Raw genomic sequence first — 22,651 nt, 5'->3', positions numbered from 1 at the left:
AAGACTCATTGATGCCATTGAGGACATGAAGTGCCAACAGAAGTGCTACCAAAAATAGAAGCTGGACGACCTGCTGGTAATGTTCTGGTACCAGATACCAGAGGGCTCATCAGATATCTTGTGGAGTCTACGTCTTTGGGAAGGGGGGGTGTCAGAGCTGCTTTGACAGCATATTAAGCTGGTGATTCTAAAGTTTGTGTGTGTGTGTGTGTGTGTATGTATTCATATCTCTCTCTCTCTCTCTCTCTCTCATACACACTCTCTCAAATTTATTCTTGAATGTAAGGCAAGCCTGAACATGCACTCTTAATGAGTTTACTGAACAATATCAATAGTAACCACATTGTTACATCAAACATTACACCCCTTTTTACCCATTCTGAAATTACACTCCTTTATACACTAGTTGGGTTCATTATAATGTTTTGTGGTTCTTTAAGCTGATTTTTTAAAGCATGTACAGTAAATGTTTTTGAAGCATGTAGTTGCAGGTTATGCTGACAAAGCTTTTTTTTTCTCTTATCAACAGTTCATCCATCAGTGGGAACCAATGAGGCATTCTAGAGTTGCAGGTTCATATGGCTCTGGAAGTTAGTCTTATCAGACATCTTCTTTTAAATGGAGCAGAGGAACTATGTGGTGAATAAGAGAAGGGTTCCAGCGTTTATTTGCAGGGGCCATGCGAGACGATTTACACAAACAGCCACTGATAGAACCAGACTACCACATGGCCAGGATGTCAAGGACTTGGACAAAGAGAAAGGTTCTTCCAAAAAGACCGTTACCATGGCACCCACGTCTATGTACTTGACAGGCAGAAGCTTGTACACTGCCAGAAAACCGCTGATCTCAGCAGAGCACCAGACTTCCATTCTGAAGAATCCTCTCACGCAAGATTGTTCAGAAACAGTAAGTTGGTAATGGTGATACATTTAGACTTGCATTTAATATTACCTGTAGGTCTAGAAACTTGACACTTACTGTTTGTATGATTGTAAAGGAACGTGATGATAAACACTGTGGATGATAATTAGTAGATATGATTGTATAAAATTGTGTATAAATAAACACTGACCTTGGCTAATGAAATAATGGCTTGGGACAGAATAGGGTTATAAACATGCCAGTAATATCTTTTGAAGTGTTCTGCTGCTAACATGTTCATACTACCTACAGATATGTACAGATATGTAACATTATTAGAATTTGACAACACATTTGACCTCTTTAGAAAATATTATACATGCAGTCTACATACACAATTAATATATACATGTACTGCTATACAATATATAGCAGTGTATTAAATGCTATCAGATTAGCAATGATATATAAATTCTATTGTACCTTTATTAAATAAAAGTAGAAAAACACAATATTTTATATTATCTTTCATTATTTTGGTAAAATGCCCAATTCAAATTTGATTCCTGCAAACGGTTAATGTGATGCTTTGGAAAATAAGTTATTAATTGTATTTTTTGTTTAGTCATTGCCCATTTCCACTCACTATCCAGGTCTTACCGTTGACACAACAGCTACCAATCTGTAAGGATATGAATTAGCATGCGTGTTCTTTAAACATGTAGCTAGCCATTAATCATTCTCAAACTTTTTGATCTTTTAGCCACCAAGAGCTAAGGCATTGAGTTTAAAATTTTCTTCAATTATTTACATTTTTAAATGTAACTGATTTTTGTTGTTGGTGACATATTACAACTTATTAAATGTGAAGAATACTTAGTAATTAATTACATTTGGTAATTTTCTTTTCTTAAGGAATTTGGGTGGTTTGGTGGCTCAGTGGGTAGCACTGTCACCTCACAGCAAGAAGGTCCTGGGTTTGATCCCCAGGTGGGGCGGTCTGGGTCCAATCTGTGTGGAGTTTGCATGTTCTCCCCATGTCTGCATGGGTTTCCTCGAGGAGCTCCGGTTTCCTTGTCAGTCCAAAGACATGCAGTTGGGTTAATTGGACATACTAAATTGTCCATGAGTGTGTTTGATATTAAACTTGTAAACTGTTGAATCTTGTGTAACGAGTAACTACCATTTCTGTCATGAATGTAACCAGTGTGTAAAACATGATGTTAAAATCCTAATAAATAAATGAATCTTAAATGAATTAAATAAAACCTTATAATCTTTATTTTTACAGGTCCATGTGAGCAATGCGGCAAGTAATCAGAAAGAAAGTGAGTGGTTGCATAAAAAGTCAGACAACTGCATCTCAAAAAGGACAAGTACACCAAAGATCATTGCTCCTTCTCTTTCATCATCCAGAGAAGATCTGTCTGCTTCGTTAAGTCTATCAGACCTCAGGCTGTGTTCTTCTGATGATGAGCTAAATTTCAGCTTTGTGCCTTTAGCTAGCAAAAATACAAGACTGAACATTTCCAGTCCTGTTTTAGATGACTTAAGCCTAACTGAATCACAAAGCCGTAAGTGGATTTCCACCCAGGAGACTATCTCTCATTCATACACCTTTCAAACCCGTCCCTCACAAAAGACAAAAACATTCAAGCAGGAGAGAGACTCCCTTCCCAACACTAGATCCTCACTAAGTTATAACAAGGGCTACTCAACGGATCTTAAACATATGTCCCCTTATCAAGCTAATTACTGGGCCTGTGCCATTCCCAGCTGCTTACCACCCTCCCCAGACCGCAAGTCCCCCAGCTGGGACCCTGACAGGGAGTATCAGACACTCCTAGATTATACATACCCTATAAGGCCTAACACAGCAAGCAACTGGCAACCCAAAAAGTGTAAAACTTCTACGCAAACTAATCTTTTTCTGCCAGACTCTGGAATTGAACTGGACAGTTTTCTCAGCTGCTCTAGCCTTTCCTGCTTGGACCCACCTGGGACTGAAATAGATGATTCTAGATGTGAACCAACCTCTGGTCAAAGCTTATATGAATTTCATAGACTCAATCAGAGTAAACTGTTACATTCTAAATCATCAGATCTCAGACCATCTAGTAGCTTGTATTCATCAGTGGAGCAGGTGGGTTTATCAGTGGAAAGCCTTGATTGTGAGGAAAAGCAAAGCTTTTATTGCAAGGAACGTGGCATCTTTCCCACATCCAGGTCTGCGCCTAACTTCATCAGGTCCACATGCATCTTACCCCATCCTGATTCACTTGGCGATTGGGATGAGGAGTTCCTACGTTTGCCTAGGCGGCTGCAGGAGCTTCAGGATCTGTCAGACCAGCTAAAGAACATCACAGAACAGATAGGTCAGCCAGTCAAGACTGGATGGCAGTTACTGGAAAGGGAGAGTGCCTCAGTAAGATCTTCAGCAGCACATATGGAGAAGCAAGCCCAGGTCTCTGATCAGCAGGAAAATGAGGACCAAAAACAGGCTGTGGATGTTTCTTTCCAAAATGAGGATTTCTCTGAACAGTTGAAGGGGCTTGATGACAGAGTGTCTACAATCAGCAGTGAATTATACAGAGGAGATGTGAGGAAAGTAGAAGCCATTATGAATCAGATAAAGTCACTATCTGAGTTTCAGAGGACAGAGATTGATGAGGGAGAAGATGAAACCAAGGAGTCCCTGCTGCAGCACCTAAAAGTGAGTCACTTGAAAGTTATATAGTAATGTACTAACACGGCATATAATTGCTACTACCAAATAAAAATGTATGTTTAATGGATTAATTTTAGTTGTTTTGATTCACACAATACATTTCGGTGCTAATAACTAATAAAGCATTATCTTGTCTTATCAGGCTTTTTGCTCAAATTTAGAACAGCTGATCCAGTGGTTGTACAAAGTGGTGGAGAAGATGGAGGTCATACCACCTAATTCAGTGGACATTGAGAGTGTAAAAGCCTCTCTGGCTGACTATGAGGTCAGTACTCAGGTTAGAAGTAATATAGGATGAAGATTTTCTGATTTGTTGGGAAAACTATGCTTGTCATACACTCTTCTGTCAGTAACTCAGTGGATGTATCTTAATTATTTCTAGAGTTTCCAGAAGGAAGTCCAAGCTCACAGACCACTTACTGCCTCGGTCCTCCAGACCGGAGAGATATTACTGTTCTGTATGAACTCTGCTTCTCCCTGTAAGTCTAGTAATTCTGATTATGCAATTAATAATATTATTTATTTATTTATATGCTGATCACATGATCATGTATACTTGTATTATCAAGTTATTTTCTAATTTTGGCTTACATATTAATTACAAACTGTTTCACATAGTTAGTTGAAATACACCCATAGCCAGTGGTTTTTAAGTACAAGGTAGTAGTAACTTGGCTACTGAATTTATGTGACAGTTTTATTGTTTACCTTTGGCTCGGAAAATGTAAAATGCTTCCTAAGTTTATTTGTAGAGTTTCATTAGCATGCTCACTTTCACGTTCTTAACACTTTCTCCAGCAGCTGTCTCTGAGTCTACAGGGGTTGGACAAAATAACTGAAACACCTGTCATTTTAGTGTGGGAGGTTTCATGGCTAAATTGGACCAGTCTGGTGGCCAATCTTCATTAATTGCACATTGCACCAGTAAGAGCAGAGTGTGAAGGTTCAATTAGCAGGGTAAGAGCATAGTTTTGCTCAAAATATTGCAATGCACACAACATTATGGGTGACATACCAGAGTTAAAAAAAGGACAAATTGTTGGTGCACGTCTTGCTGGCGCATCTGTGACCAAGACAGCAAGTCTTTGTGATGTATCAAGAGCCACGGTATCCAGGGTAATGTCAGCATATCACCAAGAAGGACAAACCACATCCAACAGGATTAACTGTGGACGCAAGAGGAAGCTGTCTGAAAGGGATGTTCGGGTGCTAACCCGGATTGTATCCAAAAAACATAAAACCACGGCTGCCCAAATCACGGCAGAATTAAATGTGCACCTCGACTCTCCTGTTTCCACCAGAACTGTCCGTCGGGAGCTCCACAGTGTCAATATACACGGCCGGGCTGCTATAGCCAAACCTTTGGTCACTCGTGCCGATGCCAAACGTCGGTTTCAATGGTGCAAGGAGCGCAAATCTTGGGCTGTGGACAATGTGAAACATGTATTGTTCTCTGATGAGTCCACCTTTACTGTTTTCCCCACATCCGGGAGAGTTACGGTGTGGAGAAGCCCCAAAGAAGAGTACCACCCAGACTGTTGCATGCCCAGAGTGAAGCATGGGGGTGGATCAGTGATGGTTTGGGCTGCCATATCATGGCATTCCCTTGGCCCAATACTTGTGCTAGATGGGCGCGTCACTGCCAAGGACTACCGAACCATTCTGGAGGACCATGTGCATCCAATGGCGGTGCCGTGTATCAGGATGACAATGCACCAATACACACAGCAAGACTGGTGAAAGATTGGTTTGATGAACATGAAAGTGAAGTTGAACATCTCCCATGGCCTGCACAGTCACCAGATCTAAATATTATTGAGCCACTTTGGGGTGTTTTGGAGAAGCGAGTCAGGAAACGTTTTCCTCCACCAGCATCACGTAGTGACCTGGCAACTATCCTGCAAGAAGAATGGCTTAAAATCCCTCTGACCACTGTGCAGGACTTGTATATGTCATTTCCAAGACGAATTGACGCTGTATTGGCCGCAAAAGGAGGCCCTACACCATACTAATAAATTATTGTGGTCTAAAACCAGGTGTTTCAGTTATTTTGTCCAACCCCTGTAAGTGCATAATTAAATGCAGCTCTAGACAAACTGCTCTTTGATTGTTCAGATTAGTCTAACTTAATTTACTAAGCCACAGCTTGTCATTAATCTAATTTTCTCAAAGCCATCAATAGGAAAATGGTAGTTAAACAGTGCCAAAATGTCATGAGTCAAATGAATGTCTTAATAAATATGTATGTATATATACAGCACATACACATTATATTTACCGGAGCTTTTATGACATCCCTTTCTAAATCATAGGGATTAATATGGAGTTTTTAGCTAAAACAGCTTTCCCTTTCCTGGGATTTTTAGATTTTTAGGGTGTGAACTTTCACATATTCAACCAGAAGAACATTTGTGAGGTCAGATACTGATGTTGGGTGAGAAGGCCTGGCTCACAGTCTTCGTGTTTAATAGGGTTGAGGTTAGGGCTCTGTGTGGGCATTGAATAGAAATAGAATAGAAAAGGGCCTTCCCCAAACTGTTTCCACAAAGTTGGAAGGATACAATTGTCTACAATGTCTTGTAATGCTGAAGTCTCATCAACAAGTCACATATACTGTATACAAAATATATATTTATACTACACACATACACATATAAACACATATATACACCAAATAGATTCTTGGTACCTCAAGTAACAAAGCTTATAAAATCACCAATTTATAACATTTAAAATTAAAATGTCTAATTTGATTCACTGTAGATTACGTATATTAATCTCCTTATTGTGTTTTTACACAATTGTGTTTTATTGTGTTTCATAACACTGAAGTACGTAGGTTTCATAACTAACAATTGAATTGCTGTTACTAATTTCCTGTTTGATTAAAAAGAATTAACATCTGTTTATGCAATTATTCGTTTATATTTTTTGAACTTGTTCATCTGGGAATCCAGTTCTGAAGGAGACGTTGATGTTGATAGAAAGACAGTCTGATGCGTTGGAGACTCACTCAGAGCATCTCTTCTACTCCATCCTGTCTACTATAGACCACCTTAAAGAATCAAACTCACACGACAGCACAGGTAAACTTATTAAAAGTATACTACAGGCATACATACTTCTTCAGGTATATCTACTAACTTCATTCATTCATTTATTGTCTGGCCTACCTTCACTTTATCCTGGTCAGGGTCACAGTAAGTCCAATTCATTGGGCAAGAGGCAAGAAACACCTCAGACAGGTCACCACACTTAGGGTAATGTTAGTAGTGCCAGTTAATCTGACTGCATGTCTTTGGATTTGTGAGAAGAAACCAGAGCACCTGAAGGAGACTCACACAGACACAGGGACAACATGCAAACTCCACACAGAAATTTGGCTGGGGAATTTAACCCAGGTCCTTCTTGCTGTGAGGCAACAGCGCCACCCACTGTGCCACCGTGCCGGCATCTCTTAACATTTTTTATGCTAAATGTGTTGAGACAGTTAAGACTACAGACACTTGAACATCACATACAAAATCATGGACATTAATATAGATTTTGTCTCTTTTTGCTTTAATTTAGCCACAGTAGAACTGGCAGACCAGTCACTGAACTGTATTTTAAGACAATATCCAACATGTTGTGTTTCTGTGTTTGATCTCTCCATTTGTTATGAGTTTTATTCTTTCTTAATAAAATAAAACTAATAGTAAAATCTTTTAATTTATTCTTCCTGTTTTGAAGCACATTTAGGTCTAGCAAGAGCCTTGATTTAACTTAGAATTCTGTTAGAATCAGAATTACTTTCAATCAGAATGACTTTAAATCATGTGAAATATATTATTGCAAGCTTGAAGGCCAACATAATTTGACGTGGTTATTGTTGGTGCACCTGCTAGCCAAACAATTCTTTGTAGCCATGAATGTAAATAAAAGTGTGTTTATATTAAATACTCATTTCTTTTCTTAACAGAAATGACATCCTGACGGATCTTCACCTGTAAGGATCAGTTGAGTTCAGTGTGTATTGTACCTTCATGTACCAGTGTTACATCATGTCAGAAACACAATGTAAGTGGTTACTGGTACAGAACTTGTTATTCAGGGCTTCTATAGTTCAGGGTTCCTAATATCAGCGTTATTATAATTAAAGAAACTTTTCACGAATTCATAAAACACAGTAAAAGATTATAATTGATTAAAAGCACAAAAGCAGAATAATTTTATGATCTAAATTAATTAATGTCAAAATAAAACTAAGTTTTTGTATTTGTCTTGTATTTGCAAAAACTTATTCTTGTAGTTTTCATGACTTTTTTTTTCATCTACTTGCCACATTTATATAATTCTCAGCCTAGTTAGCTTTTAGAACAGCTTAGTTACTTTGTGTCATTAATATCACAAGATTGACAAGGGAAATATTTATTTACGCACTTACACTGAACTCATTAATCAAGTCACAAAACTGCTACTTACTGGATGTTTTAAAACACATTCTTTGTAGAATTTAACGACTTTGGTTGTGCTTGAAATATTCCAGTTTTTGACAAACCTAAACCTGACACCAGCACTTGTGCCATGATCACACATCACATTTTTTGTCTTTCTAATGTTTTATGTAACATTTAACTAAATCTGCTTGCATGAATAACAAAATAAATCTGCTTGCATCAAAAACAAAAATTTAATTACAATAATTTTAAACTATAATAAACCTGATGTCAGTGAGGTCTGTTAGACAAATATTGAATTCACTATTGAATACAGACTAGACAGTCTGTCAGATGTGACTAGCAAAAGCTCCACAAGTTCTATTGCATGTCCTAACATTTAAGGTTGCTTTACAGTTTTAAACACTCCTGTTCTCTACTCTTAAATTGGTTATGTTTTACTGTACACACTCTTGTCACCTGTGACCACTGATGCCCTAAACTTGCCGTATTTGACTTTGATGTTTATTTTTTCCTTTATACCTTTCTTGCTTTTTTACTGTAAAATATTATAGTATTATTGTACAAAATGTCCAAGGGTACAAAAGTGTTTTTAATCCTGGATTGGGATCAGGATTTCAGATTATTAAGCCTATCTTATTAAGTCTTAATGTTAAATATGCAAAAAGCATTTGTAAAGAGACTTTATTTAACATGGTTTCTACTTTTGGGTTATGGTCAGTAACCCAGTGATGGTCAGTATGATGTATTGCTTCTGTTACTTTGTTACTTCAGACACCACCTTAATAAATACAGCCTTTGCACCAATTTTGTCTTTTTCTGGTCACTTTTCTGGATGTATTATGTTTTTCCAAATGGCATATGTGCCTTTTACTATAGCCCACCATGGCTGGGATCCAGGTTTGAATCTCTGCGCTGCTATCAGCCGACTGGACGCCTACACAGTATGATCAGCTATGTCTGCAGGGATGGCGGGTAAAGCCCAGTGTTTTCCTGTGAAACCAGACCCACTGTAACACTGACCAGGATAAAGTGGTGGATGAGGCAGCTTAGAGTATACAATCAGTCTACTGAAGGTGAGAGGAGACCAAAATAGACAAACACAATCTATATTGACATGGAAAAACATGTCAAACTCTAGACACCAGGGAGAGGTCAGAAGGGCACATAAATGACTTGCTACTGTAACATGCTGCCCGTTTAGGTACAATTATTAAATTTAATTTAATAGATCACCTTGTGGTAAAACCTCCACCTGTTAACAATTGGTGCAGTGATTCTTAATAATCTTCCACTCCTGGTAAAACCAAAATCACCAACCACCAGCTATAAGCAATCTTTATAGGACCTCCTTGCAAATTTTTCAGGGTTATTTGAACTACCTTGAAGTTTGACCAGCAGTACTCATACCACTCTTTCATTTCTCACAGAATAGTGTACGTTTCTGAATACAGAAATAAGGGCAATTTTATTGAAATGATAGTGTAATTTATACCTACGTAAAGTCGTTACTCGCGTTTGTGTTTTGACTTTGAGCTTATAAATGTAAACAGATTTGTATCTATTTTTTTGTTTTTTGTTTTTATTTTAAATGAACAAGGACGCATATATCTGGTCACTATTAAAAAATTACATATTTCACCTGACAAACATGACTACGTGGTATGAGTTAGTTAGCCGCTTGGTGGTGATACGCCATGATGATAACAGAAGTGAGGAGAAAGTTAAACACCCAGAAACAAGAAATCTGACTGCTTTAAACATCTGAATTTATCCACAACCCTTCTGAGAGCAGCTCCTTACAAAAATGTATGTATTACAACATTATTATGATAAAGTTAAATTTACAGAGTATAAAAACAGAAATCACTGCAATTAGCTTAGCAGCTAACACTAGCGACTAAGCTAACAAGCATTGGTGAGTATTAACTCAGCTGTAATGCCTTTCGTATAGTTAGTGTACTGCACACAGTACACAAATCGTTATTGTATATCTTTCATAATAATAGTAATAATGGTGTATGAGTTATTTGGGTTTTAGTCAGTATCTCAGCTGTGAACTAGGTGGCTAGGCTAGGTATTGACACCTTCGATAGTATTGATACTTTAGCTTTACTTTTTCTCCTCTACATTCAGCACGTTTCTCTCGTTTCATCAGAAAGTAGCGATCATGTGTGTGTACACACTCCACTCCTCTCACATCATGCACACCTCACTCCTCCTGCTCTGTGTGTGTGTGTGTGTGTGTGTGTGGTACCATCACGTGACTGAGCGGCACTGAGAGACCGAACACATGTAGCGGTGAGTGAGAGAGCCCTACTCATAAATCATGACACACTACTCTCCCCTACATGAAAGTAAATTAAATGCTTTTATAAGTGAAAAGTATCGGTATCTGCAACTGGCCCTGTATTTACTTGGTATCTGATCGATTGCACATCACTACCTCAGACTCCTTTACTTTCACTCACAATCCACGCCCTTCTCAGTCAGTACAACGCCCCTTACAGATGATGCCACGCCCACTACAAATCAGACACAAAAACACGATCTGAAATTTAAAAAACTATATTAAAAACTGTTAATCAACAACATTTATATAAGAAATGTATATAAGATCCGAAGCTGAAAAGTTGTCCTGAATCTTAAACTCTCAAAATTTACATGAAAATTAAAGTTTATTCAAAAGCATTAACAAATTAAATCGAATTAACATTTACTGGGAAAAAAAAATCATACTTATTTTTATTTTAAATACAATGTTGTCTTTACGATTTGAACTTACCATTTTAGGGGTTTCCTCCATCAAATTAACAAACCTTTTGTCCGGGATCTGACTCCATTTAACATTATAGGTGTAATTCAAAATGCATACTGTTAAAAGTCAAAAGTTTATGTACACTAAAAGGACATGTGTGTTACAGTCTTGGAATTTTTACTTTTTGCAGTTCCTTTTACTTTTCTCTGATTAAATGATTGGAACAAATGTCTCTGTTCAAAACAAAATCACCTTGCTAGTGATTGACTAGCTAGAGTGTGTGCCCATGTAAACAGGACTAGTTCAACTAAATCCATTCAAAAGTACATGAAAGTTGGTCATTTTCAAAAATGGGAAAGAAAATCCAAATTGTTCATACTGTCCACAATTAAGAAAGCATTCTATTTGCATGGGCTTAGAAGCTTTCATGCATCAAAGAAACTCCAGTTAAACTAGCCCCATTTATTTGGGCACATAAGTCACCAGATTCAGTCAATCACTGACAAAACATTATGGGGCCATGTCACAAAGTTGAATGACATTACAAAACCTTTTGCACCACTAAATTAATAATATAAGTAGCTATATGCCTATATTTGACACAACAGATTTGCTTTTTTTTTCAGATTATGTAGTAGATTGTAGATTATGAAAGGAAAAATTGCATAAATCATGAGATTTGGGCATCGGGTCACACAACTACATGTCAAACAAGATCATTCCAAGCAAAACTTAGTAGTTTTTTATTATGAAAAAGATAGCATAGTGTTTTATTTGCACTTGTGCCACTTGCAAGATAATCCACAGGTAATGGCTAACTTGAAATTGGTTTTACATTAGCTGAACAATATTTTTTATACGGTTGTTGAATACATACTCAAAACACAAATGGTTTGTACATGTTCTACCAAGAACTGCAAACAATGCTGCTACTTAAGAGTCTGGTTGTACATTATTTATTTTACTTTGTTGTTTGTTAAATGTTACATGTAGCGCAAAAAAATTACAATAGTCTGCAGCCACAAAATAAATGCATAAGATTTCAAAGTAAAACTACTTAGATAACATATTCAATTCTAAAGAACTGGCAATTCGATCTTACATAAATATATACATAATGTATATGTACATATCCTTTACTAGACTTTTTGACATAGGAGAGCCACTGTTGTGCAGTTTTTTAAAATGCAGATTGGCAAATTACCTGTGTTTGGGGAAGGAAAAACTACACATGCCGATAGAAACAGTAAAATAATCAACACAAAAGTAAGAAACAAAAAAGGACAGAAAAAGTCTGACCACAGTCAACCTGCAGTAGGAATGCAGTGAGGAAAAACGCATCATTTCTTAGAAATCTGCACGCAGACACACGCTTGTGTAAAAATGAACTCTGTCTGGGTTGGGAGTGTAGGGGGGTGGTTCACTGCAGCCCCAGACCATTACCAAATATCTGACCTGAATGAATGTTTAACTTGTGAAAGGGGAGGGGCCACGGTGGTTGCAGATTCTTCTATGGATTTGTTGGTAGTGCGGCTACATACAGTACAATTAAGTTGTTTCCTGTCTCTTGATTTCTCCCTCGTCTCTGTGGAAATAAGTGGTCTAGCTCTGTTTCTCTGGTATTGTTGGGGCTTGTAGCATGGGATTCTGGACACTTCAAGTCGAAGGGCATGGCGGCCTCAGCAACAGCCACCAGACGCGGGCTTCACCGGAGTGCTCTGGATCTTCACGTTGGGTTTTTCATTGCCTCCAGCCGTGGCTCCGGGTCCCATTCGCTTCTTGATCTCAGCAGCCATAGTCATGAAGGCCTGCTCCACATTGGTGGCATTCTTAGCACTGGTTTCCAAAAAAGGGATGCCAAGGGAATCAGCAAATTCCTGAAAAAATTTAGAGGTGTATTTAGTTTTTGAACAGTATATATTAGTGACAACACTGAGTGATGGTCAACTAATTAGGCGACCACATAGTGTAAGGTGTCTGAATTGCCTGTTTTAAATGTACATTGCTTAAATATTAAGAGTGCTCAGGTGGAGCAGCAGTAAAATATGCTAGCCCACTCTTGCTGAGTTTTTGGGTTTGAATCTCAGCTGTTTTCGGCCACAGAAGAGACAGCAACAAACACACAACATGCTCTTAACCTAAAGCAGGAAAAAGGGGGGGGGTTGAAAAAGTTCAACCTCAAATGTCATTTAAGACCAATTTGATGATATGCAAGCATATATAGAACTCTATAAATGATCTACTTACTGATCACTTTAAACACCACAAAAACACCTAATTGATTTAAGAGCTACGGTGTTTTTTTCTGGCTTTTCACATTTTTCTCCCTACCTAGTAATTTCTAATTCCACAACCCCCAGTCTGATCAAGGAAAGCCTGATCACTACACGGCTTCTCTGACACGTGTCTATTCTGCAGCCGCTTCTCATCACCTGTCATTCTTGAGTTTCCACACAGAGCCAAGTACGGACAACCATGTCTGGCTCCATGTGACTATTCTCATGAGCTTTCTCGTATAAACAAAAACACATTTCATACAAAACTGCATGTGAATAAAACAAAAGTTTGAAGAAACATTACCTTTGCCGTTGTGTAGTCTACCACTTTTTTCGTTGTTAGGTCGCACTTGTTGCCCACCAGTAACTTGTTAACATTTTCACTGGCATAGCGATCTATCTCCTGTAGCCATTGTTTAACATTATTGAAGGACTCCTGAGGATAACAAGATACCTAATGTGAATTAAGTCAGCTCATAAATACATAGAGGTTTTATATGGTAAATAACGTTGTGACTTTACCTGGTCTGTAACATCGTAGACTACAATAATCCCATGTGCTCCTCTGTAGTAGCTTGATGTGATTGTGCGAAACCTCTCTTGACCTGCTGTATCCCACTGGAAAGAGTAAACAAACCGTCTTAAAGCTGTTAGCTATAATTTATTATTTTTATTTATTAGGATTTTAACGTCATGTTTTACACTCTTTGGTTACATTCATAACAGACACACGGTAGTTAATCGTTACACAAGGTTCATCACTTCTCAAGTTTAATATCAAACACACTCATGGACAATTTTGTGTCTCCAATTCACCTCACTTGCATGTCTTTGGACTGTGGGAGGAAAACGGAGCACCTGGAGGAAACCCACGCGGACACAGGGAGAACATGCAAACTCCACACAGAAAGGACCCGGACCGCCCCACCTGGGGATCAAACCCAGGACCTTCTTGCTGTGAGGCGACAGTCCTACCCACTTAGCCACCGTGCCGCCCTGTCAGCTATAATTAGGTTTAATATTTTCACAAACAAGAAAACATCTGCATAGGCATCTCTACATAGTGTCGTACACTGGTGTTGCTGGCCAACTAGATAAAAATGTAAAAGTGTGGGAAAGACGAGCCAAAACAAAGCTAGCATCATGCTAACTAGGTACCTGAATACAATTAACATTAGAATTTTAGCACAAGGACCTAATCAAATTAAACAAAGTATTGTTAAACTCCATGTCATGTTAATGCTGGAAACCAAAGCCATCACAAACAACTGTTGAGTTAGACTGGTTAAACTGGTATCAGAGCTCTACCAGCCAGCCTTTGGGAGGTGGGCTTTATGCATGAATAGCAAATGAGATCAATAAGCAAACAGACGTCTATCCAATGGAGCTTCAACAGTAATATGTTGGTGCTTCACCTTTTGTGGCTATTAGAGCATTTATTTTCTGAAATAGCTTTCCACAAGAAGTTCAAGGGTGTCTGTGGTAATTTGTGAGGTCAGCCTCTTATGTTAAACGAAAAAGTGTGACTCACAATCGACATTCTCATTCTTCACAATGGGTTAAAGGCTTAGGGTTCAGGCCAATAGAGTTTTTAAACATCAAACTAATTAAACTATGTCTTTATGGACATCCTTTTGTGCACAAGGGCACAATCATGCTAAAACAGGAAAGGGTGTTTCTTAGACTTAGCAACAAAGTTGAAATCACAAAGTATTCTATAGAATTTATCCAATTCGAGCAATGGATGTGGATGAAAAATTAAAACCTAAAATAATTAGGAGTGGTTCTAGTAAAAATACAGATTAGACAATACCAGCTAAAACAAGGCTTTTCTAAATGATTTATAATTATATGCATTTTGCTTTCATCTTTTTCATCGACAAGAAACAAAACTTAATGTATAGTTAAAGCGTCTGTGTACTATGATACACACTGATCTTAACTGTTTTCAATACAAACAAACAGGAACTAAAGAAAACTTACAATTTGAAGTTTGATGGTTTTTCCATCTAACTCTATAGTTCTTATTTTGAAGTCCACACCGATAGTGCTAATGTAGCTTTCTGTGTATGTGTCATCCTAAAAAACAAACAACAACAAAAAAATTAACATGTTTAATCACAACCACAAAAATCTGATTAGCGTAAGTAGGTATTAGGCTATGTTATAAGCCTGTTATAGAACAAATTACATTTCTTAATGGCAAATCAAATCAATTTGATGCTATAAACCTGTTCTGTTGCCAATTACAATAGTTTTTTTTATTTAAATAGTTTCTTCTATTTATTGCCACTGTATTTATTAAAAGTTCACCTTTTCTACTTGTGTCCAGTTGGAGCCACTCTCTTCACCACCCTCACCCCCAATCAAGGAGCGCTGTGGTAATCACATGACGCCTCTGAAACGTGTGAGGCTGCCGATCGCTTTATTTTTACCTGACAGGGACGGAGACTCACAGAGCGCAGCATGGTGTGCGGAGAGCCACGCACTGCCATCCCTGATTAGCCACACCACGTGTAGGCTGTGTTAGCGTGTTAGACTGTGTTAGCATGTTAGACGCTGCACTACCGAACACTAGCAATAACAAATTTCTGTGAAAACACCCTTGTACTGAATGCTAACTGTGACTTACAATAATCTGAGCCTCACACAGCCAATCCACTCTGTTTTACATCTGAACTGGATGCCAACACTTACTGCAAATCGAAGGAGAAGGCAAGACTTTCCAACACCAGAGTCCCCAATCAAGAGCAGCTTGAATAAATAGTCACTGTGGAAAAGAAAATAATTATGAGACACAGATACCTTTATAACTTTAAGCTAAGGTTAGCTGGGATTATTAAGTTACAAAATGCAGCAATTTATTTATTTGTAAAATAAGACAAAAGACAATATGCAAATCCAGAGGCAGCACACAGCAGCAGGCTTGTAAATCTCAATAAGGTTTGGCAGTGCAGCTGAAAATATTTGTAATGATATGGTATGAAACAGTCTGGATTAGACTATGCCCGTTAGCATAGCACATCTAGAGAATTGTGTTCAACATTTTGGGAAATGCTCATTCCTGTTTTAGTACGACAATGTACATGTGCTCAAAGGGAAGTAAAAAAGAAGAAAAGGTTCATTGAAGTTAAAGTGGAAAAGTTAACTGACATGCACAAATCAAATGGAAAAATTTATATGGCTATTTATGAAACATATCGCCACCGTGCTCTAAACCCCACCCACAACAATGTGCAACACCGATGTGCAATGTATAATGTGCAACATCAATAGCTCCTTCCCACATATTTATTTCAGATTGTGAGAAACAATGTAAATGTTCAAAAATAACTTAATCATGCAAGAAGTACACAGAAAGCATGAACATCCTGATCTGTGTTAAACATAAATACGGTTCAACTCTTCTCATTCCAGTGCCACTAGAAATTTTATACCATCTGATCAAACTTTGTGCAAATGAAGAATGTGGACACATTATGTAGATTGCAATAACTTTATCCAAAATGTACAAATGACTCTTAATGGAAAAGTCTGCCAATATGAAATAAGCTAGATGATTTACAAAAACATCTGACTGTGAGTACAGTTAGACATGGCTGTTACTAAAACAGCTTCATATTTTTTATTTAGGGTAGGTTGAGGATGGGGAAATATAAGTAAACAGATTAACAGTTGCTCAGTGGGAAAATATGATATCAGAACTCTGCTTTACTCTGTATCCATTTTCATTTGACCTGGTAGATGAATAAGCAGGTAAGCCATGTTATAATTCAAATTCAATATCTTAATTAGAGCTGCACATTTTGCCAATTCCCTTTCAACTGCTTAGTTGACGGTTAACCGTTAACCAACAAGCTTATAGGATCACAACAAAATAGGAAAAATTAAAATATAAAACATCACTTAACTTCTTATCAAATAACGAGCTTATTAGTGAATATGTCAGTAATGTACAATCGAAAGATGAACAAACACTAAGTGGAACCAGTACAGCATTCAGAATGTAGTAATCTGTAATAAAAGATTATTTCAAATGCTAACTGAGCAAACAGAGGGAAAGCAGTCTGAGGTTTAACAAGCCAACGCTGGTACATGTTATTGTGTCTCTAATAGCTACAACACCCTGCTCCTTGTAATAAGTCAAAATTGGTCAAATATGGATGTGGATAATTTAAGTTAAAGCAGCCAGTATATTTTGGGTTCTGTTCTATTATACTGGTGAGGCTAACAGGCCTGGCATGTTTGCCTTATCTCAGAGTAATGAATTTGAGTCATACTCTACTTATTAGGCTGACAACTGCTGACTAAATACACTACTGTGTTTAGGGCATTCTACACAGATGCTCAGACCAAACTTAAAGATTATACAGCTTTTTAAGTTTTTCAAAATATGATTACATAAGAACTTTATTTAAAAAGCAGTGTAACATTCAGAAAGTTAAAATGCCTCTGTAAGTTTCTCTGTACCAAAGATTTTAACATAGTTCAAACTAGGGTCAAATAAAAGCAAGCTGTGTTGATGACAATAAGAAGCTAATAGACAAACGAAAATGAAATAAGACCGATTTTTTGAAGCTTGATAAAAGTACAAAGAAATTGCTTAGACTGACCAACTTATTTTTTATTTATTTTGTAAAAGGTCAGACCTTTTTAAAACATTTCACAATAAACAGATGAATTAGTATCAGGTGAGGGTATCATAAAATTGTCAATTGACTCAAAAAGAACATTTCTCAATGCAAGATTGTGTGTGCTGTTGTCAGATGAGTCCACATTTCCTTTTTTTGGGGAGGGGGACAAACATTGAGTTCTCTGTGCCAAAGATGAAAAGGACCATTGAAACTTATCAGTGAAAGGTGCAAAAAGCTATATTTGTCATGGTATGGAGGTCCCCACAGCATGGGTGACTAGACTTTGGCTCCCATTAAGGCGACTTCTTTTTGTGGATGTCAATGATTATTTCATCAAGGTGATGCCAGGCCTCATTCTCCATGCACTACAACAGTGTGCCTTTATAGACACAGTGTTTGTGCTTTGACTGGCATGCCTGCAATCTAGACCTAATAAAATGTATAGTGGATCATGAAAAGCAAATTCAGACAATGCAGATCACAAACTTTTAAGCAACTGAAGTCTTATATCAGGCAAGAATGAGCAAAAATACCACTTACAAAATGGCAACAGTTAGTATCCTCAGTTCCCAAAACATTCAAGAGTGTAATTACTGGGAAAGTAACACACTGTAACACAGTGTGTTCTAAATGTGTTTATATTTCAAAATGCAATTAAGTTGGTCAGTGAAAACATTGGACATTTTTTCTTTGTAGTTTTGCAAGTTAAATAATATCCAAAAAAGTTAACAAATCATATGTTCTTGTTTTTATTGCATTTTACAAAAACTTATTCAGAAATATGGTTTGTACTTTTGTAGTAATAAAAATACTGTTTGTGCTACTGTGTTTTTTGTTACCACAGAATCTTTAAAACTAAACAATTATTCAAAAATGTAACATTCCAAATTCTGTTGGAGTTTTGTATAAAAAGCTAAGCTAAAACGTTGTACAAACAGTAGAGTCAAATGTGTACCAGAAGACACATTTCTATTGTGCCATTGTGGCTGTATACTGGGAGAGGCATTTCTTTACTGTACAGGGTGGGCCATTTATATGGATACACCTAAATAAAATGGGAATGGTTGGTGATATTAACTTCCTGTTTGTGGCACATTAGTATATGGGAGGGGGAAAACTTTTCAAGTTGGGTGGTGACCATGGCGGCCATTTTTAAGTCGGCCATTTTGGATCCAACTTTAGTTTTTTCAATGGGAAGAGGGTCATGTGACATCAAACTTATTGAGAATTTCACAAGAAAAACAATGGTGCTTGGTTTTAACGTAACTTTATTCTTTCATGAGTTATTTACAAGGTTCTCTTTGTTTACAGCCATTGACTTGTCGCAGAGGTTAACACGTGAGGAGCGGATAGAAATTGTGTTGATGTCTGGTGAACGCAGTACCCGGGTCATTGCAGCAGATTTCAATGCAAGACACCCTACGAGACCACCCATCTCCCATGCTACAGTTAGCAAACTGCTTGCCAAGTTTCGTGAAACTGGTTCAGTGTTGGATTTGCCAAAATGTGGACGCATGAAAACTGTCACTAATGAAGAAACATCAGTGGCTGTCCTAGCTTCATTCAGCAAGAGCCCACAGCGTAGCACTCGCCGCATGTCACTGGAGAGTGGCATCAGTCGAACATCCCTTCGGCGGATATTAGCTACTCACAAATGGCACCCTTACAAACTCCAGCTGCTGCAGCATCTCAACGAGGATGACCCAGATCGGCGCACTGAATTTGCAGAATGGGCAAAACAAAAATTGGAACAGGACCCTCAGTTTACACAGAACATTTCGTTCAGTGATGAGGCAAACTTTTATGTGAATGGTGAAGTTAACAAACAAAACCACCGCTATTGGTCTGACACTAACCCACATTGGATAGATCCCTCCAAGACTGTTGGAACACAAAAATTGATGGTATGGTGTGGTATATGGGGTACAAAGATAGTGGGGCCATTCTTCATCAATGGAAACCTCAAGGCCACTGGATATTTGAAATTGCTACATGATGATGTGTTTCCCTCTTTATGCACTGAAGCTGGCACGTTCCCTGAGTTTTTCCAGCAAGATGGTGCACCACCACATTATGGGTGTCAGGTCCGAGCATTCCTAGATGAACAGTTTCCTGGAAAGTGGATTGGTCGTCGTGGGCCAGTTGAATGGCCCCCAAGGTCTCCCGATCTGACCCCCTTAGACTTTTATCTTTGGGGTCATCTGAAGGCAATTGTCTATGCTGTGAAGATACGAGATGTGCAGCACCTGAAACTACGGATACTGGAAGCCTGTGCTAGCATTTCTTCTGCGGTGTTGCTATCAGTGTGTGAAGAGTGGGAGAAGAGGGTTGCATTGACAATCCAACACAATGGGCAGCACTTTGAACACATTTTATAAGTGGTCAGAAACTTGTAAATAACTCATGAAAGAATAAAGTTACGTTAAAACCAAGCACCATTGTTTTTCTTGTGAAATTCTCAATAAGTTTGATGTGTCACATGACCCTCTTCCCATTGAAAAAACTAAAGTTGGATCCAAAATGGCCGACTTAAAAATGGCCGCCATGGTCACCACCCATCTTGAAAAGTTTTCCCCCTCCCATATACTAATGTGCCACAAACAGGAAGTTAATATCACCAACCATTCCCATTTTATTTAGGTGTATCCATATAAATCGCCCACCCTGTATATATACATAAGTAGGGATATAAACATTTCGTTTTTATTATGTATTTAGAGTAAGTCTGCTGACATTTTCTTCCTGTTAGGGGAAAAACCTAAAATAATCTACTAATCCAAAACAAGTCAAGCAAACAACATAATAGATAATGGAGCAGAGTTAATGTGGCGTCTATAAAAAAATAATAATAAAAAATAATTTAGCTAAATCACATTTTTACGCTAAAGAGTAAAATGTAGGCATGTCTTCCCCCTGTTGCTCTGCATTTCAGTAGTAAGGCAAGTCATCTGGCATGTGACGTGCACATGACTAACATACAGCTGAGCAAAGGAAGAGCAGTTTCCGTTCCCAAAGGTACACTCGCTATTTCCTTATTAATATGGAGGACTGTTGGATTTGCAAACATATTTAGGCAAAGCAGTGAGAACAATGACCAAAATAGCAGTGACCAGATGAGTAGTGAAAGACTATAGAGTCTGAACTGGGGCTATGGCTAAGCAACACACCCAGGACTTACTTTCATTTTATTTGCTCAAGCACTGGTGTATAACCAGGCCATTTTCAAATCGTAGCTGTTACACGTGTTGGTACCAAAAGACATTTAAAAACTGTTACGATGCTATAACAATACATTTATCCTGCAAACCAGTAATAAGTTTAAATCAAGTGTGAATGTTATTTCGATTTCTAAAAGCAACTTTAAGCTCTACTTTGTATAAACTACCATTGCCAGGAAGGAATACAAATACTGGACTAAAACAGGGGATCTGAGCCTTTTGTGTTTCACCAAGGCAATGCATGCTGTTACTGTATTTGATGAACTTATACAAAAGAGTCATGCACATAAAGAACAGCAGCCATAAAGCAGGCCACAATTACACATTTTATTTACATATATTATTATTTTAATTTTTAATCAGTTTGGCATCTACATTTATAAGCATAGTACTTATTAAATGTGCCCTTTTCCCAAACCTATTTACAGATGACACTTCAGTGACTGCTTCTATTAACAAACTAGCTAGCTAAGCAGTCTTATAACTGATATATATGTTGCGTTTGTCCCAAAAACAGCCCAACTATTATTTAAATACCTCTTTTAACATTAGAAAACATTATTTTATTAAAATCAAATAAAAAGTTGCTAGCTTTTTTTAACAGGTCAACTAGTCTAATTATGTCATGTGAACTTGGTTGACAAATTAACTATTCTGGTTACACACTAATCCCATTTTAATCAACATTGCACCTACACTATTAAATCTTTACTCCTAAATGTAAGAGACTGTAACTAACTTGGTGTGAATAGCAAAACTACAGTGATATGTATACATGCACCTAACACTACTTAATTTAGAAAATAACAATAAGCACAAAAAAGTCCCAGTTTGTGACGTTTCTTGACATTGTTATGCAAAACAATTCAGTTCAAATGACCACCAGCTACTGGTGTTTGTACGTATATTAACATTTCATAAAACTATTTAAACTGACTGTTTGCATAGTTTTCACATTAATGTAAAATAACCTGGACACACAAAATATTTAAACGTGTATGCAGATCAACAGTTAGCCACCTGGCTAACGTTAATGTTACACGGCTAGTCCGTGCAAAGCTAATGAACAGTAATTACTACGTGCTGTAAGTAATTAAAGACTAATATAAAATAAGTGAAACAAGTTAAATAATGTTATACAGTGTAGTACCAGGCGGCACTGCTGACACAATGTTAGTTATAACCGAGCGAGCTGTCAAACCTGATGTTGGAAAAGGAGCTAGCAGGTAGAAACTAGCAGCGAACAGTGCACTTACTATTCTGGATTCATGGCGGCTGTGTTACAGTGAAAATAACTCCTCTTCTGAAATAATACTTCACTCGGGTTAGAAGAAGCAGAAGCAGTTAACTCTGTCCTCTGGTTAAAACTCTCCGGTTTAAGCTGTTCTCTTTCTCCAGTCTGCTCGCTTCTAACTCAAAATGGCTGACTGCTCAACCAGGAAACAGCGGCTCCTCAAACACACTGCGAAACCCAACACTCAACCGGCTTCCCGGAACTAGTAGTTCTTTATTACCACTACTGAAACGTATATAGTCAGGAAGCAACAACCGAAAGAACTACAATTCCCAACAACACCATTCACCTACATTAAGTTCATAGCAGTTTAAACGCCTCAATCCGCCACTACTGCAATCCTGCCCTCTGTCATAAGGGGTAAAAATTACGTCATTAGTGAAACGTGGCACAGACTGGCGTCAATATGAATCAGTCATCAATAACGCGGTGAGAGGAGC

At 37.8% G+C, this 22,651-nt stretch overlaps 2 protein-coding genes across 2 annotated transcripts; one reads left to right on the top strand and one right to left on the bottom strand.

Moving 5' to 3' along the window:
• Positions 1-570: 570 nt before the first annotated feature.
• Positions 571-7,756, top strand: cep68 (centrosomal protein 68). The gene is made up of 6 exons (XM_062994852.1): positions 571-909; positions 2,156-3,577; positions 3,735-3,857; positions 3,975-4,071; positions 6,550-6,678; positions 7,554-7,756. The coding sequence occupies exons 1-6, from the start codon at positions 619-621 to the stop codon at positions 7,565-7,567; spliced, it is 2,076 nt and encodes a 691-aa protein (XP_062850922.1). The 5' UTR covers positions 571-618; the 3' UTR covers positions 7,568-7,756.
• Positions 7,757-11,508: 3,752 nt separating this feature from the next.
• Positions 11,509-22,355, bottom strand: rab1ab (RAB1A, member RAS oncogene family b). Its single transcript, XM_062995644.1, has 6 exons — positions 22,174-22,355; positions 15,763-15,835; positions 15,049-15,144; positions 13,588-13,683; positions 13,370-13,501; positions 11,509-12,666 (listed from the first exon to the last, which is right to left on the bottom strand). Exons 1-6 carry the CDS (start codon positions 22,185-22,187, stop codon positions 12,469-12,471), a joined length of 609 nt encoding a protein of 202 aa, XP_062851714.1. The 5' UTR covers positions 22,188-22,355; the 3' UTR covers positions 11,509-12,468.
• Positions 22,356-22,651: the final 296 nt, after the last annotated feature.

Source organism: Trichomycterus rosablanca, chromosome 5, assembly GCF_030014385.1.
Source record: "Trichomycterus rosablanca isolate fTriRos1 chromosome 5, fTriRos1.hap1, whole genome shotgun sequence".
Lineage (NCBI taxonomy): Eukaryota > Metazoa > Chordata > Actinopteri > Siluriformes > Trichomycteridae > Trichomycterus > Trichomycterus rosablanca.
This window is presented reverse-complemented; position numbering and strand designations above follow the sequence as displayed.

Coding starts and splice junctions, on each gene's coding strand:
- cep68 (XM_062994852.1), top strand. CDS start 619: ATGGAGCAGAGGAACTATGTGGTGAATAAGAGAAGGGTTCCAGCGTTT. Junction 910..2,155: donor CGCAAGATTGTTCAGAAACA/GTAAGTTGGTAA, acceptor TTATTTTTACAG/GTCCATGTGAGCAATGCGGC. Junction 3,858..3,974: donor CCTCTCTGGCTGACTATGAG/GTCAGTACTCAG, acceptor AATTATTTCTAG/AGTTTCCAGAAGGAAGTCCA.
- rab1ab (XM_062995644.1), bottom strand. Junction 13,684..15,048: donor AAACCATCAAACTTCAAATT/GTAAGTTTTCTT, acceptor TACTCTTTCCAG/TGGGATACAGCAGGTCAAGA. Junction 12,667..13,369: donor TAGACTACACAACGGCAAAG/GTAATGTTTCTT, acceptor AAATTTTTTCAG/GAATTTGCTGATTCCCTTGG.